This window comes from Phasianus colchicus, chromosome 2 (assembly GCF_987193195.1).
Source record: "Phasianus colchicus chromosome 2, bPhaCol1.hap1.1, whole genome shotgun sequence".
Taxonomy (NCBI): domain Eukaryota; kingdom Metazoa; phylum Chordata; class Aves; order Galliformes; family Phasianidae; genus Phasianus; species Phasianus colchicus.
The window spans coordinates 21,676,143-21,697,189 of NC_143437.1; the positions used below are offsets into that span (position 1 = coordinate 21,676,143).

Consider the following 21,047-nt stretch of genomic DNA (forward strand, 5'->3'; position numbering starts at 1 on the left):
AGAAGCTCTGGGAAAGGCGAAGGCAGTGCAGGAGACAGAGGCAGGAGGTGCTGTGAGGTGCAGTGGGGAGAAGAGTTTCCCCACAGGGCTGCCCTGGTCAGGCTTTCAGTGATGCTGACCTCAGCCTGACTCCTGGTCTCCGGGCAGGGCGCTTCTCCTCCCATCAGCGTGAACTGTCAAGCAGATCTTCCTGGAAGGATGATCTATATTTACTCCATTTGCAGCCTGCAACTTCATTTTCACCTAAGCTGAATGACTCAGACTTCGGGTGAAACGAGAAGAATAGGGAAGTGGCCGATTTATGAAGATACCTGGGGTTGATGACCGACTGTACGGCAGCGTAGGGGCACGTTCCCTAGCAGGGACGTGCGGTTATCCCCCTGAGTCGCGCGTTTGTGGTGCTGTACGCGCACACGCCGCAGAAAGGATGTCGCCGGCTATCTGCGGGGGCACACAGCAATTCACTTCCTTCAGAGCACAGGGAGAAGATACGCTTCAGTTGCGACGTAGGAAGAGTGTTTAGAAGGATAAAAGAAGCATTGTTCAGGCTGCTAAAATGTTCCCGGCAGAGCGTTCGAACAGAGAGAGTTCTGTCCCGGCAATTGCGTTTTCTGTGCTCATTGTCTTGCTTCGCCTTTACAAGAAACGTGCGGCATTTCCTTATTATTTAAAGGAACCGGGCGAGTAGCGAAAGTGAAAATCGCTTTATCCCAGCCCCGATGCCTTGTCCTCACTCCAATGAACCCCGCCTTGCGCTCCTGTCCATTCTCCGAGGTCGTGCCGCTTTGGAAAGCCGATGTCGCACGTGTTCCGCGGCCAGGAGTACGCGGGGGTGAGTCAGCCGCGCACCCCACGGGCGGTTTTTGCGCGGCATCTGAGCGGGATTCGCGCAGATGCCGCGCAAAAGCCCCTCGGAGGCAGCGCTCGGGCCAGGACGGCGTTTTAACCATCGGAGGGGCGGCAGGCGCGCCCAGCCCCGGGGCTCTCCGGGGGATTTTCGTGCGGCTCCTGCCCGGCAGCGCCGCGCCACGGGGGCCGCGGGCTTCCCCCCGGCTGCCGGGGGCCGGTCGGGCCGGGGCGCGGACCCCGCGGGCGCCACGTGAGCTCCGGGCGGCTCCGCCCCGGGGGCCGCGGCCGGGGCCCCCAGGTGCCGGGGCGGGGCGGGGCGGGGGACGGCTCCGTACCGCGGGGCCGGGGGAGCCCAGCGGCGCCGAGCGCGGCGCCCCGGCGCGGGCGGCAGCGGCGGGATGTCGTGCGGCGCCCCGGCGGCGGGCAGCGCGGTGCCGCGGAGCGCCGAAGGCGGCCAGCAGGTAGGGTAGGGGCGGGTAAGGGGCGGGTAGGGGAGAGCGGGACGGCCGGGGGGCTCTACCGAGGTTGGGTGCGGGAGGTAGGGGCTGGCTGCCGGCGGCGGCTCGGTGTGTGCGCCCGCACCTTGACGCCTAGCGAGCTGCTTCTGTCTTTCAGAGCCACGAAGAAGATGATAAGAAGGTAAGGAGGAGAGAGAAGAACCGAGTTGCTGCACAGAGAAGTCGGAAGAAGCAAACGCAGAAAGCAGACAAACTTCACGAGGTGAGCGGCTACGCGGTGCTCTTGGGCGTGGAGTGCGGGACGCTCCAATAACGGGACGCCTTCGGCACGCCCGGGCCTGCCCTCGTGCCGATACCGCCCGGAGCCGTCGGTGCAGCAGAGGCGGGCGCTGCCGGCTGCCCGCTCCGGAGCTACCCGGCGCTCTGCTCAGGTGGGGTGAAGCATCTCTGCCATCTGTGACACCGGGAAGGAGGTAGGCATGCGGTCGTGCCCGCTACTCCCATCCCTGTGACCACCTGCAGGCTGGATCTCTGGCTTCTGAGGGCTAAAGCAAACCCGCTTTCTGATGCATTAGTGCTGAACCCGGAGAGCTCGCAGTGGCAGTGTGTGAATGCCTTGCAGGGAAGGGGGCGGTGCCGTGCGGGGTCATGCTGCTCAGTGGCACTGCTGGCTTAACTCAGTTCTGAAGCTGTGGTCTGAGACAGAAATACCCCGTTGAAAAGGCTTCTTAGGAACTCCAAAACCTCCAAACAAGAGAGCTGGGTGCAGTTACTGCTGTACTTGTGTGCTCTGATAAATAGCAGTGGGTGTTTCCAAAAAACCATAAAAGTATCTGATTCTTCCAGAAACTCTTAACGCTTCTCAATATTACAGTGCAGTGGAGTTTTATCACGTCCCCATTGCAAACGCTGGAGGAGAAGAATTGTCGTTCTCTAGTTCAGGACGTTTCCTCACACAGCAGTGCTTTAGTTGCAGCTAGGGCTCAGCAGGTAGGTGTTGGTTACGCTGCCACAGTTGTGGCTTTGTCGGTTGCTCAGCTCTGGAGGCTCAGCACAGCCTCTTGTCTCTCTTAGGGTGGAAGGATCAGGCAGCAGAGGCTGGGAGATGTGAGGTGGAGAGCCTGGGGTTTGGTTTTTCCCAGATCTCCTCTGAGTCAGCACCCGAGACAGCCAGGTGCTGGTGTTTCTGTACAGGGGTAACCCCTGGCTTTTCTGGAGTCACTGCTGGGCCCTGTGCTGTCCCACAGTCAGTCTGGTGTTCCTGCTGGACTGGAAGCTCTTCCTCATGTTGAGAATCCACATACTCAGATCTGCAGGCAGATCTGGTTGAAGGCATTCTTCCCTAGTAAGAACAGTTTGGTATTTTCTCCCCTGAAAATGGAACAGAACAACTGGAGAGCAACGCTTGTTCCATGGACTTGAGGCACCGAGAGCAGAGTCAGAGCTGGGGATGCTGAGCCCTGCTGGAGTTTGGCTACAATGATGTGTTGGGAGGATTGTGTCTATTTTACTTTGTGTGTGTGTGTGCTGGAAGAGTGTGAGGAAGAGCAAGGGGATACAAACTGCCACAGCAAGGAAGGGTGGCATACATAGCATGAGGCTGCCCGGAGGAGCAGTGCACGAGAGGCATTCCCCTCAGCCCTCTGAGGGCACGTGTCGGCTTTGAAGTTTGCTCTGCAGCTTTCCCCAGGAGGTGAGATCGAGTGGGCGAGTGCTGAGCCCCAGGCCAGCAGTGAGGTGCGGACACCTGCGGGTTTTCCGTGGGCTGGCTCTAAACCTCGAGCTCTCTTCTTTTTGGGATGAGAAATCTTGGTGGCAGGGACACTTGAGACCTGCAGTCAGCAAAAAATGTGACATGTGAGTCTCACATCCGTCACAGGTGCTTGCTGCAGAGTATCTTAAAACTCTCCTGCAATTATCAAAAGATCATTGTCGGTGAAGCCCTGGTTCAAAAGCATCTTGGGATCACGATAACCAAGGCAGTGGTTGAAATTGCTTGTGACAAAGTGGGGCTTGGCATCAAGCTGGCATGATGCTCAGCTCTTCCTGCTTCTAAGTTCCTGAGCATTTGAACAGCTGACTGCAAACCATGGGCTGGAGGAGAGCAGCTGGCACCAGGCATGTGGTGCCAAGTGTGACGCCCAGCTGGTGCTCTTCCCCACTTTGGCTTGAGGCAGGGCACTTCTTTCCTACAGTTACATGAATATACTCAAGGTGGAGCACTGAAAAGAATGTTTTGCCTATGAGTAAGCTTTTTTTCCCCTCCTTTCAGGAATATGAATCTCTTGAGCAAGAAAATACCTCCCTGAAAAAAGAAATCGGAAAGCTAACAGATGAAATGAAACACTTGAGTGAAGTTTTGAAGGATCACGAAAAGATCTGTCCACTATTGCACTGCACCATGAACTTTGTAACCGTACCAAGGCCTGATGCACTCAGCAGCTGCCTGCCCAGATGAGACATCTCCTCAACCGTTGTTGTGTGATGTGTGAAAGTGCCAGTAAAATGGGAGATGTGAAGAACTGCCTGCTTAAGGTGCAGATCTACCCTTGAACAGGGCCGGACTTGCCCACACAGCTGTTCTCCACGTGTTTCAGTTTTCTGAATCTCAGGAAAGCATCAGTATAGGAAAAAAGACAGCTTGAACTACGACTCCTTTCTTTGGTAGAATCTCCAAGCCATGGTTTTGCGTTCAGAAATATCATGGTGCAATGCAGCCCGCCATCGCTCAATGGAATGTAGACCGGGAAAAGTACCAGCCTTGGGCTGAGATGCCTTTCTCCCACACGCTCACCACTAGCAACCCTTTGTCAGTTGTCATCCTTTTGTATCAGATTCTGGCTGCTGTTTTGGGTTTTTTTTGGTGTTGTTTGTTCCTCTAAACAGATTTGGCTAATAAAAAAACAATAGTGATGTTCTGTCTTTATGGTGTTCTCCACCTTCTTCAGTATCCAATGTCCTTACAGCATCTCTCCTCTTTGTTTGCTGGCCAAATCCAAAGTCTAATGGTAATCTTCCTGTCAGTTGTTTTATTGCTTGCTTATCACTACTTCATTAGTCCTCCTTTTCAAATGCATGTAACAATAATTTTTCCCAGTCTTCATTTCTTTACTATTCCAAATCATCAGCTCTGCCAACGTCAATACTAAAAATGTTTTCTATCTCAAAATATGGCTCAGCCAACTTCCAGTAATGACTGCCTGCTTTGTATGGAGGAAAAGCAAAACAGTTTGCTTGTTTTATACATTGTTTTAAAGAGCAGATTTTAAAATGTATTGGTTTAATGCACCACACCAGTGGAAATGAACTGGAGGGTTATTTGCGATTGAGGGAATTGTTTGGATTTTTTTGGTGATGCAGTATCTTTATCCTTCATCTTGAATATTGCTTCTGCTAAGTGATAGAATAAGTCAGGCTGAACGATTAGTTCCCATGTCCACATGGCATGATTTATTGCAAGAAAAACATTATTTTATTTCATCTTCAACTTTTTTTTTTTTTTTAACAAAAAGAATAATTATGACAACATTAGTGAGAAATATACAGAAAAATGTGCTTACTTCCTCTGAAGTTTCATAGAAGTGCCAAGCTCTAGAAATGTAAATGCTCTAGCCTGGTGTCCAGCAAGGAGTTTTTTTCACAGTGCTTCCCAGTGAAAGAACATCTTCAGATAATAAAAGACTCCATCCATTTGCCAACTCTCTCACTTTGGCATTCCTATTTTTTCACCTTAGCTTAGGAGATCAGTTTCTTCACTCAGCTGGATCTGTATGTTTATCAGCAGAACATCATGTGAAAAGTCTAAAATATTTATTTCTTTTTTAGTTTTACCAGTTCAATTATGCATTACTGATCACTGCCAAGATAGAATTGGGGAAACTGTGTAGTCAATTCTCTGTCTTCCAAAGTACCCTCTCATGCTATTGTCTTAGGCTAGAAACTCAAGGTCAACAGGAGGAGAGAGCCTTTGGCTTCTTCAGAAGTTTGCATTAGGTTGTTCCCAAGAGAATTTTCAGTGTTTGCAGAAGTCACCTACAGCCTAAATGTGGTGTTCAAAAAGTTTCTTACGGTCCTGTAAAAACTGAGTCATCATGCAAAGTAAATCAGGTGCACTCCTGACAAGGAAAATGAAAGCTTCAGGACACTTTGCAATATGCTTTTTGGATACTGTCCTTGATAGGATCCTTTCTGTCACCCTTAAGAAAGGAAGTTATCTTGAGTATCTTCATCCACCCACCCACGTTCCTTCCTCCCCTGAATGCCGCAGTGTAATTCAGGCTGAGTAGAGGTGTAATGGAGAAGGTTGAACATATTGGAGATGAACAGCATTCACTGCAAAAATTCATTATAGCTTAGGATGGTTGGAGACTGAAGTTACATTTTACATCTTTTAAGTATATAGATGTAGCTGAGCTGAGGCTGGAATGAAAAAGAGCTAGCTGAGGTCAGGGGTGAGGCAAAAGCCTCTCTCCTGTGTGGCTTCAGGAATTGGAGAAAAGTTCAGCCACCTTGTCCAAGATAGTCTTGCATTAGGTTGTTCCTAATGAAGATGCGAGCAGAACTCTCCTAACGATTCTGTCCCACAGGTACTTTCTTCTAGAAGGAAAGATCTAGTCACCTGCATAAAATCCTCCTCTTTATGCACTTACTCATGTAAATATCTGCCCAGAAAATGGCTCCAGATTTTCAGTAGTTCAAAATCTATTCAACATTCCTCAACTGTAAGCAGTAATACTGTTCTGCTGTGCAAACTTAATCCAGTTTCTGCACTGAAATTTATTGGCTTATTAATTATGTAATGTCTGAGCAGAGTGTAGAATGAAAGACAGCTGAATTTACAGCAATGTTGTGTGCTTGCCACAGCAACCTAAGCCCAAGGTTGTGCTGCTCTTCCCTGGAAGAGCTGGGAGCCCCACTGGGTCCTTGTGGTCTCAAGTTCTTTCCCACAACCAGGTGTATCTCCAGCCTGTGCATTGGGTCTGTGAGTAACAGCAGATTTTGAACCATCAGGACCAGGGCTGCTTCTTTCTCCTTTATTTATTGCATTACTATTTCCCAGCACTATTACTGAAGTGTTGTGCATAATTCTTCTGTTAAATACTTTAATCAAGGCATCTACTGCAGTGTTTTGTATGAATAAAGTTCACAGGCAGCTGAGAACCCTAAGCAAAAGAAGTGAGCAAAATGAGTGTCCCAAGCTAAATAAATCCAACCTACTGATATATTCGCAGAATTAATGTTGTTGCTGAATCATGTATTGAAAGGAACAACATTAAAGCACTGGCTTATGTATTGCTAACAAAATCATATGTATCCAGATTGATCGCACTATTTGCAGGAGCTCTTCACAAGGATATTGATTTACAGAGAGTTTTAAAACTGAAAGTATGTTCTGGAGCCTGGGATAATTGTAATGTGAATAGGGAACCAGAAAGGAGAACAGAAAGGAAAAGACCCATTTATTAAGGAAGCAACAGAAAGTTCTTTATCAGATTCAGACCTCTCCTTTCGCAGCAGGGTATTACGCCATCAGAAAAAAAATGTTTCATACCTATAAATGGCTAAAAAAGTGCTTGACGTATTCTAGCTGTAAAAAGCTATACCCTATGAATGTTTCTACTTTCAGTGAAATCAGAGTAGAACCCACGTATCTGCAATTAACTAATCCAAATTCTTTCACTCCTTTGCAGATGGGTGCCCACACCAGATGATGTGTGTACATTACACTTACATTATATTCTGATGAAGGTACACAGTGAAGATCTTTTCTATGTTCAGATGGTGATTCACGTAAGGAGTACTATGACCTGCAGTCTTGTTTGTTCATACAAAATATACATGAAGGCTGCCAAGCAAGTTTGGGATTTTCCCTTTTATGTTCACAATGAAGGTTACAGTTTGTCTACGTTTGGTTAGCATGGATTTCCTCTTTTCTTTGAGTCTAATGCAAAATCAAAATGCTTGGTTCAAACTTACACAAAGATACAAATATTCTATTCAGTAGCAGATGGAGCCCAATTTGGGTATTTGTCCATTCATTTATTTCAGATAATGTTGGGTCAAATTTAAATTGATCATATTTTTTAAAGATAATTCTAGCTTTCAAAGATAAAAAAAAATCAACAGAAAGACAAAATCAAGCTTCCCATAATGTCTACGGTGTAACAGAGATCAAATATTATACCTGAAGAGAGTTAATTAGAGAAAAAGTCCTACTTCTGCTTGATGTTTTGTATGAATGTCTGTGAATGTTTACAGTCATCTTCATGTAGTCATCCCAAGCCCTACAAAAAGTACACCCTTTTTAAAGAACACAATTAAAACAGCCTATTCTACAGCCACCACATCTTTCTGTTCTTTCTCCGTTGTCTGCTCGTTCTTTCTATAATAGTTGCTGGTCTCCCCTGCATTTGCTGCTATTTGCAATAGCCCATGTATTCTCCTGTTATATAATTTGAGATGCTGCTTTTTATTCCCCCTCCTTCCCTTGCTTCCCTTCTGTTCTTATGTGGTTTGGTGACAACACTGCTAAATGTTTTAAGTATTATAGTAGCAAGTCTAATCTACAGGAGTAATAAATTGAACTTTCTTGGCACACCCTATATATGATTAAAGTATACTATGTGTGGCTAGCTTTATCAGCTAAATATTAAGGAAGGTGTCTGTGCAGACTTTTAAAGTATACTTAGAAGTGACATAACCTTGACTGTAGCCTATAAAACCATACTATTTCCTGTCCATAGATGAACGCTTTGCTGCATGGTGTTTGGGGTTTCCATTTGTGAATCAGTCTAGAATTTCTGCTTCAGTGAAAGTGATAGATAAAACAACCATTAAAAAAAAATCCCTTTACTCTTCTTCCCATCAGTGTAGTGATATAATTCATGACACAGGAAGGAAGCATGTCTGATAAGCAGGAGAAGCAGTGGGTTTACTTACTGTTACAGAGACTAATGATACTCTCTTAACAGGAAGGCTAGGAGTTGTCTGTTAGTAAACCTGCGGTTGCTGTCAAGTGGTCACTGGAGAAAGATTTTACATTTACACACATCATCTGGTGTGGGCACCCATCTGCAAAGGAGTGAAAGAATTGGGTTAGTTAATTGCAGATACGTGGGTTCTACACTGATTTCACTGGAAGTAGGAACATTCCTACAGCTGCCCCGAGGACATGTGGCACTAAGTTTAGTAACTCAGGTAATATTTAACTAAAGAACAGTTAAAGACTAACTTAAAGTGGGTCATTGTTAATAAGGAAACCATTGTAGTAATCATCCCTGAAACTGCATTCTTCTTTTTTGCTACTTATTCAGTTTTTATTTGTTTTTGTTTGTTTGTTTGTTTTCCCTAGATAGTTGCTGTGGAAAAAATCCCTAAGAATTTAGTAGAATTTTAAACTATGACATGAAAAGTAAAGGCTTGCCTAGTCTGGAAATAGCTGGCACAGCTTTTGCAAATACTCTGTTCTCTACTAGCTATGTGTTCATTCTCTCTAAGGGTATCACTATTGTTCTCTTTGGAAGTGGATTAGCTAAACCACAAATGGCTCTTTTGACATAGAATGAAAAAGTTCATTTGGAGAGTTGGTACAGAATGACTACTATGCTTCAATTTCACATCTTTTCTTATCCTTAAGCAGCTTCTACATGTAGCCAAATAGAAAATGATACACTTAATAGATGTTTTTGCTTTAAGTCTGCATTAGAAGAGTTTTGTATCCATATGGTAAGTTCTATAGATTGCCATTATAACTTTTTATACTCATTTATGTACTGTCCAGTTAAGTCTGCTACAGAACTGTCTCAAAACTCAGTTCTGGATAGATGTGTCTAGTGGGGCAAAAAAGAAGTCAAATGACATCTTACGTGTGTTATAATGGGGTTATTTCTTTACGTGTGTATTTGTGTTCTTTAAAAGAGAAACTTCCAGGCAAGAGCCTGATAAAACCTCACTGGGAATCCTGCATATATTTCTGCTGCATCATGATAAAGAAAGATGAATCAAAACTAAACAAGTACATACAAGGGCTGCTAGGAAAAAATAAGATAATGACTTTTTTAAAAATTTGTTTCAGCTTGTTAGGCAAATAAAGTCTGAGAAATAGTAGGATTGTTGTTTATGTAATTATCATGAAATAAAGAAGATGGCAGGGAAAGAAGTATTCTAGATAAGTGATAGGGGTTGTAGAAACTAAATAGGAGTAATTTGTATATATTTTTGAGCTACATATGTTCAGAAGTTTCAGCTTGTAAGAAGGAGGTTCAGGAATAGCTTTCCAACAGAAATAGTGTGTGAGCAATGCCACAGGTAAACAGGTACACATGCAACCTATTTTAGGATGAAAACTGACTGACCACTGGTGTATTCTGGTGATCTAAAATATTTCCTCCTGTTTCACGTACTTATTTTCTTTAGAAAAGATTTGAAGTTGTTCTTAAAAAGTAAGTATTCAGTAAATAAATTAAACAAACAAACAAACAAAAAACAGAACAAACAAACCCAAGCAATCCCTGAGGTTCCTGTATCTCACCTCATTACCTAGCAGCTCATTCAGTCAGGAGAGCTAACACAGGTGTTACGTTATGGCAGAAGAAGTACTATCTCTTGTCAAAGTAAAGAACTGATTAAAGTAGGAAACGAGCAGAAAAGAGAGGGATTTTTTTTCCCTCATTGTTTCTGCCGAGCAGTTCTAGAACAATCAGAAAACTCTTCACAGAAAAGCAGAAACAAATAAAAAAAGAATGTGGGAAATTTCCCAAACTGTTTAGTTGTTTAAAAGCTGAGTTACTCCAGCTTTAAGAATACGTATTTGACAGAAGTTTGCAGGAAATTTTTGTTTCTCTCACATGCAGTTCATTGATTAAATATATAAACAGGATGTCTATAAGGGCAGAAAGTTTTAAAACAGGATTTGATACTAAGCAAGAGAGCTGCTAGTTCCCTTTTAGCTATTTGAGTTTCATCTTTGCTTATCAGAGCTGTTTTAAGGCACAGTAATTTCCAAGTGCACTACTGGGTTGTGAGGTAAATAATCTCTAGAGATGAATTTATTTTTTTTTTTTTTACTGTAAATGACAATAGTACACAGGGCTACAAATTTCCCTTGTAAATTCTGACCATCCCATTTGTTTTCAAAGTTCCAGTACGGACTCAGGACCTCTTCTGCTAGTGCACTAAGATGTGTGCTCATGCCTTTGTAGAACAACATGATCCATCAGCTGTGTATAAGGGCTTGATTAACATCCAAGAGCTGTGGAATTTGAAAGAGCCCTTTTGATCAAACAAGTGAAGTGAAGAAACTGCTTATATATTATTTCTATAAGAACAAAAGCCCAGTTCTCAAGGCTAACAAAATACTGAGAGAGCCTGCCTTGGTTTGGACCATTGTTCTGTTGGTTGTTTCACACTTTTCCAGTCTGGAGTTTCAGGTAACATGGGGAATCTTGGAGAGTCAGTGAAGTCAGCCCAGGCAGAGCAGCTTGCAGCTGTGCAAGTATGAACAGAGGTACAGGTGACTGAGTGTTGTTAACATGAAGCTATGTGATAACTCCAGCTTTTCATTGGCTGCTTTAAATGACATTCATGTGTGCAAACACCTGTATTTTTTACTACTCTGTTAAGAAACTGTGTCATCAAAACACTTTCCCTATGAATTGTTAGATTACCAAGTTTTATATCAGTCCCCTATATTGTAATATTCTACTTAATTCACATGAAAAGCTATTTCTACAGTATTTCACTAACTGGTTTTGCATCAGTGTTCCTTTCCATATATTTTCTTTACATTTCCAACTAGAAATGGTCACTATCTTTAAAATTCAGAAAACAATACACAATTATCTAAAAATAGGTAACTGCTTTTATTTCAAGTTGTAACTTTTATAATGGTTAAGAAAAATGAAATTATTTTACTCTTTAAACATCAGCTATACGTGTTAAAATATGTATAATGTGTTTTCATTTTCAATTTCACTTTTAGTACAGTATCTGACATCAGATTCTATGGAAAGACTTTTATCTGTCTCGTTTTCTTGATTTGCTCTCACAAACTGGGAGAATATATTATTACAAATGACAACACAAGGATATCAAACTGTTAAATGATTTCTTGATAAAAATCCCATTGCACAATCTGTATACTTGTTCAATACCTGAACAGTAGGGCTTCAATAATCTATCCAAGTCAACATGCAGAATCTGTCTGTCTTCTTCATAGAATCACAGAACAGTTTGTGTTGGAAGGGTCCTCAAAGCCCACCCATCCCTAATCCCAGCCACGGGCAGGGCTCCCCCCAGCTCAGCTGCCCAGGGCCCCATCCAACCTGGCCTTCTGGGCAGCTGTGCCACTGCCCCACTATCCCCCGAGTAAAGAAATTCCTCCTAATATCTAATCCTAATTTTCTGTCTTTTAGTGTAAAAATGTTACTTTTTTTTCAATCATTACACTTCCTGATAAAAGCCCCCCTCTTTCCCAGCTTTCCTGGAAGCCCGCTTTAGCTATTGGAAGGTTGCTATAAGGTCTCCCTGAGGCCTTTGCTTCTCCAGGCTGAATAATCCCAACTGCACCTCCAATTAACATTTTGATTTTCCTAACAATAATAGTAACTTTTTTTCATCACTTCTTACATTTTCCAAATCTATTTAATGAACAAACACTTTTCATTGGGCTCTGTCATACGCTGTGAGTTAGATGGCTGTTGTTTACCATGTAATGCATACGTCTCTCCAGCACCATCTGCTTTACCTACTAACCATGTGAGCCTTTCAGAGCAGAGGCATTTCTTACAATGAACAGTCAGTTCAGGGAAATGTTCCAGTACTTTTCTGGTGTTTCCATGCCCTGATACACTTGATTAAAACTCCTCTGCTATTACATATACTTCGTCATGCAATGTGATGGCTGTGGGAACATCAGCCCTCATCATGAGGCCTGCAATGGTTGGTTCTGTGTGAGCCCTGCCTTGTGACACCTGATACCTGTGCACATTACTTTTAGTTTTCCTCATTATTCCCTCACAGTGCATAGTACTTATTTGTATTTAGCTCAGGTTGGGGTATTTGAGTTGCAATAACTCAGTGTTATTTCCTTTTAACTTGCAACATTTTCTTGTCGTTTTTAACAGTGACATTTTCTTAACTACAGAAGAAATGTGTCAGTGCACACGGAAAGTTCTTATGTCCTCACCTTAGCTCTGCACTTGCTTGGAACCCATTCAGCACTGAGTTCAGCAAGAGTTCAGCCACATGGCACACAAAGGGCAGACCATGGTCTGTGGCATCTTACGTACAGTGATTACGACACGTTTAAAAAATGTGTCCGGTCCTGCAACATGTTCAAGAAACTTGGCACATTTACACGCTGCTCTACATAGCCAGAGTCTACCGCTCTGTAGCCTGAAAGATTATGCCTTAATGTGAGAAATGAGAAATTAAATTTTCTGCTTCAGGGTTCATTTTTGTTGTATAGCAGCTAGATTCCTGCATCTATCTGGACTCTCTAAAATGTTTTTATAGCAAGTCACGCTTGCCAACACGATATTAAATGGTCTCCAAACACTGTTTTAGCTGACTTGTCATGTTTTCTTCACCATACCTCACTTCGTAATTACTGCCTCCCATTGCCAATAACTCATGCCCTCCAGAAGGCCCTGTTTAAGGGTGAGTAATAAAATACTGAGAGATTAATGTTAGGTTGATGACAGATCATTTAATGCAACTTTTAGCAAAACTCCCTGGTGTCTAGGAAATTGGCAGGATGCTGTTGATGGCTGCTTTCTGATGTCATTCCATTAGCAACCAAGGGTTAGGGCTCTGAGGTTATTCTCTTGAGTTGAATGGAACAGGTTTCTCTTTAATCTTCAGTCCTCTCAGGGATTTGTATGAGGTGTGTTTCATTCATGTATATTTGGCATGAAAGTGGATCTTCCTAGACTACAAAACAAGATTTATGTTACTGTTACAGTACTGTAGTAAGTAAATTTAAATATTTTCACTTACATGTCTGCTAATACTTCCAGAGAGAGCAAAAGAGCCTCACAAACATGGATCCATGTTGATCACGCTCAAATGCCTTGGTTCCTTTGAAATGTTTTAAGGTAAGAAATTGCATGATGCTTATTTGCCTTTTATTAACAATGGAGTCAGAGCAGGAAGTATTGATTTTAAATCTGGGAGAAGTGCTAGAATGAAATCCTCTCCTCTATGTTAGTAGGGCTTGTCCTCAACTGCTTTTCAACACAGAAGTTCAACTACTGTTCAGTATGGGGAAGGGATGAAGGGAAGGCAAGTGATACAGATACCCAGGGATAAAAATGAGCATTGTTTATCCCTGAAATCAGATGATGTTAGAAATTTCATGCTAGATTAGCCCTATGTGAATATATTTTCAGGATGCATAGTTGTAACATGAAAAGACACCAAAAGCAAATGCCTGCTTGAGGGAGTAGGTATGCATACCATTTTCCAGGTGTCTACATCAACCAAAGCAAGCCTTATCTGCCCACCCCTAGCTGCTCCTTCTCCCATATTGCTATCTTTCCAATGACGTCAATGCAATGTTTCTAGGTTTTGTAATAAGCACTACAACTGGTTGAAAAGTAACCTTGAGTGAAGAGGGAGCCTTTTTTGAGCACTGGTTGTCTGATCCTGTTCGCAGAACGGCTTGACAAAAAGAATGACACGGTTGAAGGGGAGAACTTGCCATGCCAGGGAGACAGGAGAGGCTGGTGGCAGGAGAATGCCTTGAATCAGTAGGCTGTGCTTACCACCAAACACTGTGTGTCACAGACCAGCTTTGGCCTCGTTTGGTATCCAATATTTGTATACATAAATGGGACAGACAGTCTGTCATTTGATATCTGCCTGCACATCTTAGCTGCCTTGTTACTATGCTCTAGTAATAGCTGAATCTTGGACATTATTATGGAAATGCTTTCTAAATTGACTACTTTCAAGCAGATGAGTAAGACTTGCCAGTTCCCCAGAATTTGCTCTTAATGGTCATAATTTCTCTGGAATGCTATTGAATCTGATGTAATAATCTGAAAAGATTTCCCTCTCCATTCTCCTTTGGGAATAAACAAAGTAGAGAGAACTTTGTAAGAATTTGACTGATTTTTAAGTTTCTCTATAATTAGAATAATCACTTTTTTATTTTGTATATGGATGTATTTTTATAGTATCTTCATAACTATTTTGTGAACCATTGGGTGACATAAATGTCTATTTTTAAGTAAATATATGCTTTCAAGTGAAGGCAGTGTATATGTTATAAACTGTTTTCACCTCTATCTTGATACATGCTAAGGCGTTACTGGTTGATACCCAGTAGGATATTACTCTTCATGATTGCTGTTTTCAGTATTTAAAAACCCTGAACTAGCCTTTGCAGTAGTGTGACTGTGGTACTACCCAACACTTCTGAATCCTGTGAATCATGAAGGACTGGCAGTCTACCCATGCATTAATTCACTCTGAAGTAAGGCTTGCCATCAGCAGTCGAATAAAGTCACTTTGAACTGAGCACTACTTGTAGCTTCCTTTTGTTTAATTTCAGAAGGACCTGAATAACATACAGTAGTGGAAAAATAATGTCTTACATGGCATCTGATATACAGAACAGTGGTTCCCAGCCAATGAGGCAAGACTTACAGGCAAGGAATGAGTCTGTGACATTCAGGAATGTGCTCCATGGGACTCCCCTGAGAGCTGGAAGGCATTAACAATTCCCTCAGGTGAGGTTCATCTCCCCAGAAGTAAAATACCAAAACTGTTAAGAAGTTCAAAAGAGAAATCGCACTTGATGTAAAGTGTGTTCTGCTTCCAGTTGAAAGAGAATGAATTGAATGAGTGAAGCACACCGTTCGAAAGTGCTTACTGATTGTGTTAACAAGTTAACGTCCATACTTTTTAAAAGAAGTTGCCAGGAACTACAGTTCTATAGCAGAATTAGCAGAATAAATTATTCTTGTCTACAATCAGTGATCAAACTCCTCCTGAAGCAGCCTCCCAAACTTTCTAACCAAAGTGGCTGCAGACAGCTGGTGTGATTTTTTACACATATTTTCTCCTGAGCTGCTTACTTTATAAATCTTTATAAATTACTTAAACTGTTCGCTGTGTGCATATTTAAGCCTGAGAGCACGCACGTGCAGCACAATGCCATGCAAAATAAATAAAATAATGTATCACGAGAAGCAAACCTGATGAACTGGCAGGCCACAAGATAGCTATTCCTTCTGAGAAGCAGAACCGATTGTCACCCAGGACTATATTAGAACAGTGCTGGTAGGGAAACCACATTATGGTGCAGCATTTTCACCATTATATGACTTAGGCAAGAGTGACGTGCTGCAATCCTCTTGTGCCGTAAGTCAGTGCTTGCTAAAACGGCTGTGAGGACTCAAGTCAGTGCTTCTGCATGTGCACCGTGAGCATGCATTGAAAATGTTGGTTCAGATTTCTCTGGTAATTAACTTAGAGCTCACACTCCTTTCATTCAGTGTTAGCATCTACCAATACCCAGCTACGATTTGAAATGCTCAGTACTGCACAACGAGAGGAAGGTGTGGCGCTGCCACAACTGCCCACAGAAGCTCTGGTGCCCCATGCCTGCAGGCGCTCAGTCAGGTCGGATGGAGCCTGGGGGGCAGCCGTGCCCACGGCTGGGGTTGGGGCTGGCTGGGCTTGAAGGTCCCTTCCAAGCAAAGCCGTCCCGTGATCCTACAAATGACTGCGGTGCATTTGTTGCTCGTGCAGCAGCAGAGGCTGACAGCACGCGCCCCGTGCGCTCAGGGCCGCTCAGAGCTGCTGTTATCGGTGCACCCTGCTCTCACGAGGGCGGGCTGCCGGGCTATACCTGGAAGCCATCAGAAAATCCCAGCGACCGTATTTTGTTACTCATGAAATACAGTCTATAAATTGTTTTCGGGGACTCTCCATCCAGATAACCAGTGGGTTCAGAATTTTCATTTACAGGATCTCAGCTTGCCGAAACAAGGGGAAGTCCCTGTCACATACCATAACGCTGCATGAGTCCGAAATGCCTGGAAGTTACACGACAAGCCACGCCGACTCGCATGTACGCTCCGCGTCCCCGCCGGGATGGGGGGGGCAGGGTTTGTGCACGAGCCTCACGCCTGGCCCCAGGGAGACACGGCCGCCTCAGTCGGGCAGAGCCGGAGCCCGTGAGAGAGACACGGCGGCTGCGGGACCGCCTTCCCCTCACGCGCGCCCGCCAACGCCGCAACCACCACAGCCGCCAACGGCCGCCGCGCACGGCGTCCCGCCCTGCAGCCGCGGAGGCGGAGGGGCTCGGCCGGGGAGACACAGCGTCCCCTGGCGGCACGCGCCCGCCGCGCGCGGAAAGTGAAAGGCTTTCGGTTGAATTCTCCAGAAGGCTGAAGGAGCCTCTGGAGAAGAAGGCGAGGGCCGCCTGCCGCCATCGCGGGGAGCCCCGCTGCGGGCCGTGGGGTTCAGGGCCGAGGAAACCAAGCTTTTATTGCTGGATAAAAATAGAACGTGCGCAAACCGCTCTTCAGGCTGCTCGGTTGGGTTTGTGGCTATTGGGAACGTGTTGGGGTGCGGTGAGCTGGGTCTGACTGTGCCGTCAGTAAACCCACCGCTGTTCTGAGAGAAATCACCCGTCGTCCCGGTACAAATCCCAGCAGCCGCGGTGTGACAGGCTTTGGTGACTGCTGGATGCTGGCATGTCGTTAAACAGCCCAACTCGGAACAGTTTGCTTACATGCAGTCCTGTTTCAAATTAATAAGAATCACATCAAGATGATGCAAGATAGACTCATAGCCTCATGCAAGAAATATGTACAAATCTTGCACAATCCACGCGTAGCGATTGCGTTGTTTTGGCACCAGCGAGAGTACGTTTGCTGACACACTGCTGAGCAAAGGTAAAAAGCAAAAGATGCGATGTCGCAAAGAACTGTGCCTGTTGGGAGGGAAAGACTCCATCCGCTGGGGCAGGCAGTGCCAACACGCTGTCCGAGCGTCAGTCAGTGGGCAGGAGGAGTGGAGTGGCAGTGAGTAAAGTGCATCCGAAAGCTTGTTTCACTTCTGCTTGGTGCTGCTCGCTACTGGCCAGCAAATCGCTGCTCGCCGCCTTTGGGCTGCTCGGCAGAGCTGCTCTGGGGACAGTCTGATTGAGAAACACGTTCTGGAAACACCACATTTCGTCGAAGGAGACGGTGAATAGAAACCTTGCATTTGGGCTCGTATTTCTTACTGTCTGTACTAGAAGATGTGAAATACCCCATGGTTTTGTGATTTGTTTTTGGGCTACTCACAGCACAGCACACTCATGGTTCTTGTTGGAAGTGCTCTGCACAGATGTGAATTAAGAGGTCTCGGTATGAGCTGGACCTTTCTACTTTTGAGCAATCAAATTACATACAAGAACTGAACCACTCATTAGAGCACTAGCAAAAGGACTAGCAAAAGTCTAGATGTCATTAATTGAATTCTGCCTTTTGTTATACCGGCTGGGATCAGCCATTGATTTCATTCATGCTGAAGTCTTTGCTATTAAGAGGAGAAATCTTGATTGTTCATGTTGCTTCTAAAAATATCTGATTATGTTCTTCCCTTTTTTTATGTCCAAGGTCCTAATATTTCCTTTCACTATCTTCATCCCTAGGGACAGTGACAGTTTTTCTTAGAAAACTCAAAAGATATGCAAGAAACTGTCTTCTTCCACAGACCGCATGTACTTATCTATGATTTATCAGAAATGTGAGTATTTGGGGGAAATGCTCTCTCTGAATTTCTGGGAATGGCAATATCTGAGGGATCCCCCAAATTATATTTCTCTCTTTTTCTATTTTCCTATCATATTTTGTCTGCAGGTGGCACTGGCAGTTATCTCCATTTCTAATTAAAAAGCAGAAGATGATATTTTCCTCTATGTTAAATAATCATGTAGTGGTTTGGCACAATTTCCCTTCTTTGCCAGCTCAGGACAGTAGCATGTAAACCCCTGAACCAAGCTATGATTTCTTGTATTGTTCCATCTAATAAGTAAATATTGCTGGCATGCCCTTGAAATGGATGTTTATAATCATTTGCTTTATTCTTATTCTATAATCATTTACTTTACCTTTATTCTAGTAAGGTAATGTTCTGTGTTTTGCTCTATTAAATACATAGAGAATTTTGCTAATAGAGCCAAAGAGAATCTTTTACCTTTCTTTATGAATGAATGTGTACCTCTGAGTATTTTATGAAAAATTAATCCATATTTCTTGAATGGATTTCTCACTTTCAACCTATGATTTTGGCTTGCTAGTTGTCTATGTGACCTTCTAAAAGTTTACAGATAGAAGAAAGCTTCTGATATCATTTAGTGAGAGAATTACACCTATCTCTCTAAGGTGAACCAAAAAGCTGGATATCCAGGTTAAATTCTGGTCCAAAACTGACTAAAAGGCTGAAGGGCATGACTTTGCCTTGATTTGTTTCTTAGTAAAGTGATGAAGAATGAGGTAATGGGAGGTGTTTGGTTGGTTCCAGGGCTCAAGAAGCTGACCTCAAGCTCCAAGTGCTGCTTGCTCCTTGCAAGGCCTTACGTTATGGGGATTTGTTCATCTACCTCCAGTCAAACACAGTTACACTGTGATAAGAATGTACTGAAAATTCAAACTGGTATTGTAAAAGAGAGAAACTTATTTTAGTACAGAGAGGTTGGAACAAACTTTTGCTTACGTGTTTTTTCATTAATAGATTTTGTTTTCCATTTAAAGGAAAATAATTTCCACTCTTAGTAATGAAATGGTCCACCTAACAGCAATACATGGAGTACTGTAGATCTCCCAGCAAGTGTCATGGGTTGGACTGACTTCCCATCTATTTAAAAATGTGATCTGTTGCCGTGAATGTGTCGCGTAAAAAAAGCAGTTAAAAATCCCAAAAAAGCAGTTAAAAAAAAATCTCCCTCATCCCCACTCATAAATCAGGAACTGAAACACTTCTTTGTATCCTGCCTGACTTTTCAAGATGGGATTTTAGTACTTCAGAAAATTGCCATGATTTTGTATTTGTACACTGTGTGGTGGTAAAAGAAAGCTACAGATTCATTTGTGGTTTCTAAGCACTGCCTATTACAATACATAATAAGCCAAGTTTAACAAGGACTTAAATCATGGTATAAGTTTCTGATTATGTGCAGATTGTTCCTAAAAGAAGAATATGTGATAAAATGGAGTCAGTTGAGCAAATTCAGCTCAACAAGCATGCAAAAGAAATGCTTATGAGGAAGAAGTGTGGGAAGAAGATCTATACATCTGGGGAGAACTGGTAAATCTTACACTCTCCTGTGAGTTACTCATGTCATCATGGGCTGGGGATTAGGTGTTTTGGAGTAATTGCCATCAGTGATGTGCTTGGCCTCCCTGCTATGGAGAAGCTATAGAGCACACAGTGCATGCAGCAGCACTGGCAAGTGTGGTTGAGTTTGAAGGAGCTGGAAATGCTCTGGGTTGTGCTGGGAGGTTTGGGATCCATAGGAAAGAGATTCCAGTGAGAGCTGTGCTGGGGATTTGTGCTTTGAGGGGGCCTGGAAAGGGCCGAGAGTAGGAGGGAGGATTGCGTAGGAATTAGATAAGGCTAGAACTGAAAAAGAGCAAGAGTTGGAGAACTGTAGTTTCCAAATTTTTCTTACTGTAATACTTTCACACTGTTAATCCAGAGAGAAAAAATGAAAGGGAAATACTTTTATAGCCCACTTGGCTTTCAACTTTTTCTGCCAGAAGAGCTTCTGTGACACCTTTGGCACGGGAGAATATTTGTTTTTCAGTTTAAAATGGTAGTTTACCTGCTGAGGTCGGTAGATGAATATTATTGAGAGCTTGTGGCTTTCTGCCATAAGGTTGGTAGTGCTATCTTCCTTTTTGCAAGCCAGTTCATATAAAGTTGCACAGGTCACTCTGCCCAGCACCTCTCTATGTGAACAGTTTATATTACCTGTAAGCTGGTTCTCATCTTACACTCTCTGAAGAATAATCACTGAAGTCAATGTTTCTTTTGGACACCAGGATTATAGCTTGTGCCACTATTTAGTCACTGTTAATTTTGACCCATAGGTGTTTTGGAGATGGATATTTGCCTGCTCTGCTTCTAAATCTAGCTTGCTGCACTCTTACTACATAAAAGTCTGGAAGAGACAAGAAGAGACCCCTCCCTCTAAAATTTAATCCAGATTACATGCATTGTATGGCACACAACAAGAACCACAGAGTCCTCTGCCAGTCCCAGATCTTATAAAATCTAAACACACCAATAATCATGGAGTCTATTTTTAAATGTTTACCATGACTCTCAAAGGCACATACGCATTTAACATCTGTATCTTTTTAAAGTGTTATTTATTCTAATATACCACATCTCTGGCAGTAATTTTGTGCTAATTGCTCAGAACATGCTGTCCTTTGGGAGGTTATAAATTTAAGTATGACACTTACTGTGTTTTTTCAAATTTACACATATTGAATATTTAACTAACTCAAGATCATTGGGAGCTTGAGGTGCCTGCCTATTTCACTCCAAAAGTATGGATTTATTACCATGAGTCAGAGAAGTAGAATTACCTTTTCCTGAGGTTGGAGTGATCTGTCTTTCCATGTGAGATGCTACTATGGCAATGTCGGTTGTGTTACTAGGGTGACCTAAAAACACTTACTGAATGTCTTACACAGAGTTCATTTTAAAGGAAACTGAGCATTACCTTCTGTT

At 43.3% G+C, this 21,047-nt stretch overlaps 1 protein-coding gene and 1 long non-coding RNA gene across 7 annotated transcripts in view; both read left to right on the plus strand.

The window, feature by feature from the left end:
- Positions 1 to 288: 288 nt before the first annotated feature.
- On the plus strand, positions 289 to 4,220 carry BATF3 (basic leucine zipper ATF-like transcription factor 3). 2 transcript variants are annotated; one of them, XM_031595617.2, is made up of 3 exons: positions 289 to 832; positions 1,465 to 1,569; positions 3,580 to 4,220. In XM_031595617.2, the coding sequence occupies exons 1-3, from the start codon at positions 797 to 799 to the stop codon at positions 3,763 to 3,765; spliced, it is 327 nt and encodes a 108-aa protein (XP_031451477.2). In that variant the 5' UTR covers positions 289 to 796; the 3' UTR covers positions 3,766 to 4,220. The 2 variants fall into 2 exon arrangements, with proteins under 2 accessions (XP_031451477.2, XP_089991192.1); XM_090135066.1 differs by lacking the exon at positions 289 to 832 and adding an exon at positions 1,205 to 1,310.
- Positions 4,221 to 16,989: 12,769 nt separating this feature from the next.
- Positions 16,990 to 21,047, plus strand: part of LOC116230457 (uncharacterized) — a 32,139-nt gene continuing 28,081 nt past the window's right edge. For 3 of the 5 annotated variants that reach the window (XR_016464017.1, XR_004167241.2, XR_004167239.2), the window contains exons 1-2: positions 16,990 to 17,215; positions 17,959 to 18,053. This is a non-coding gene — a long non-coding RNA (uncharacterized LOC116230457). The other 2 variants (XR_004167242.2, XR_004167240.2) reach the window with 2 other exon arrangements.

Excerpts from the sequence above, each read along its gene's own strand:
- BATF3 (XM_090135066.1), top strand. The coding sequence starts at position 1,248 with ATGTCGTGCGGCGCCCCGGCGGCGGGCAGCGCGGTGCCGCGGAGCGCC. Across the intron at positions 1,311-1,464 it reads GCGCCGAAGGCGGCCAGCAG|AGCCACGAAGAAGATGATAA; the intron begins GTAGGGTAGGGG and ends TCTGTCTTTCAG. Across the intron at positions 1,570-3,579 it reads AAGCAGACAAACTTCACGAG|GAATATGAATCTCTTGAGCA; the intron begins GTGAGCGGCTAC and ends CCCTCCTTTCAG.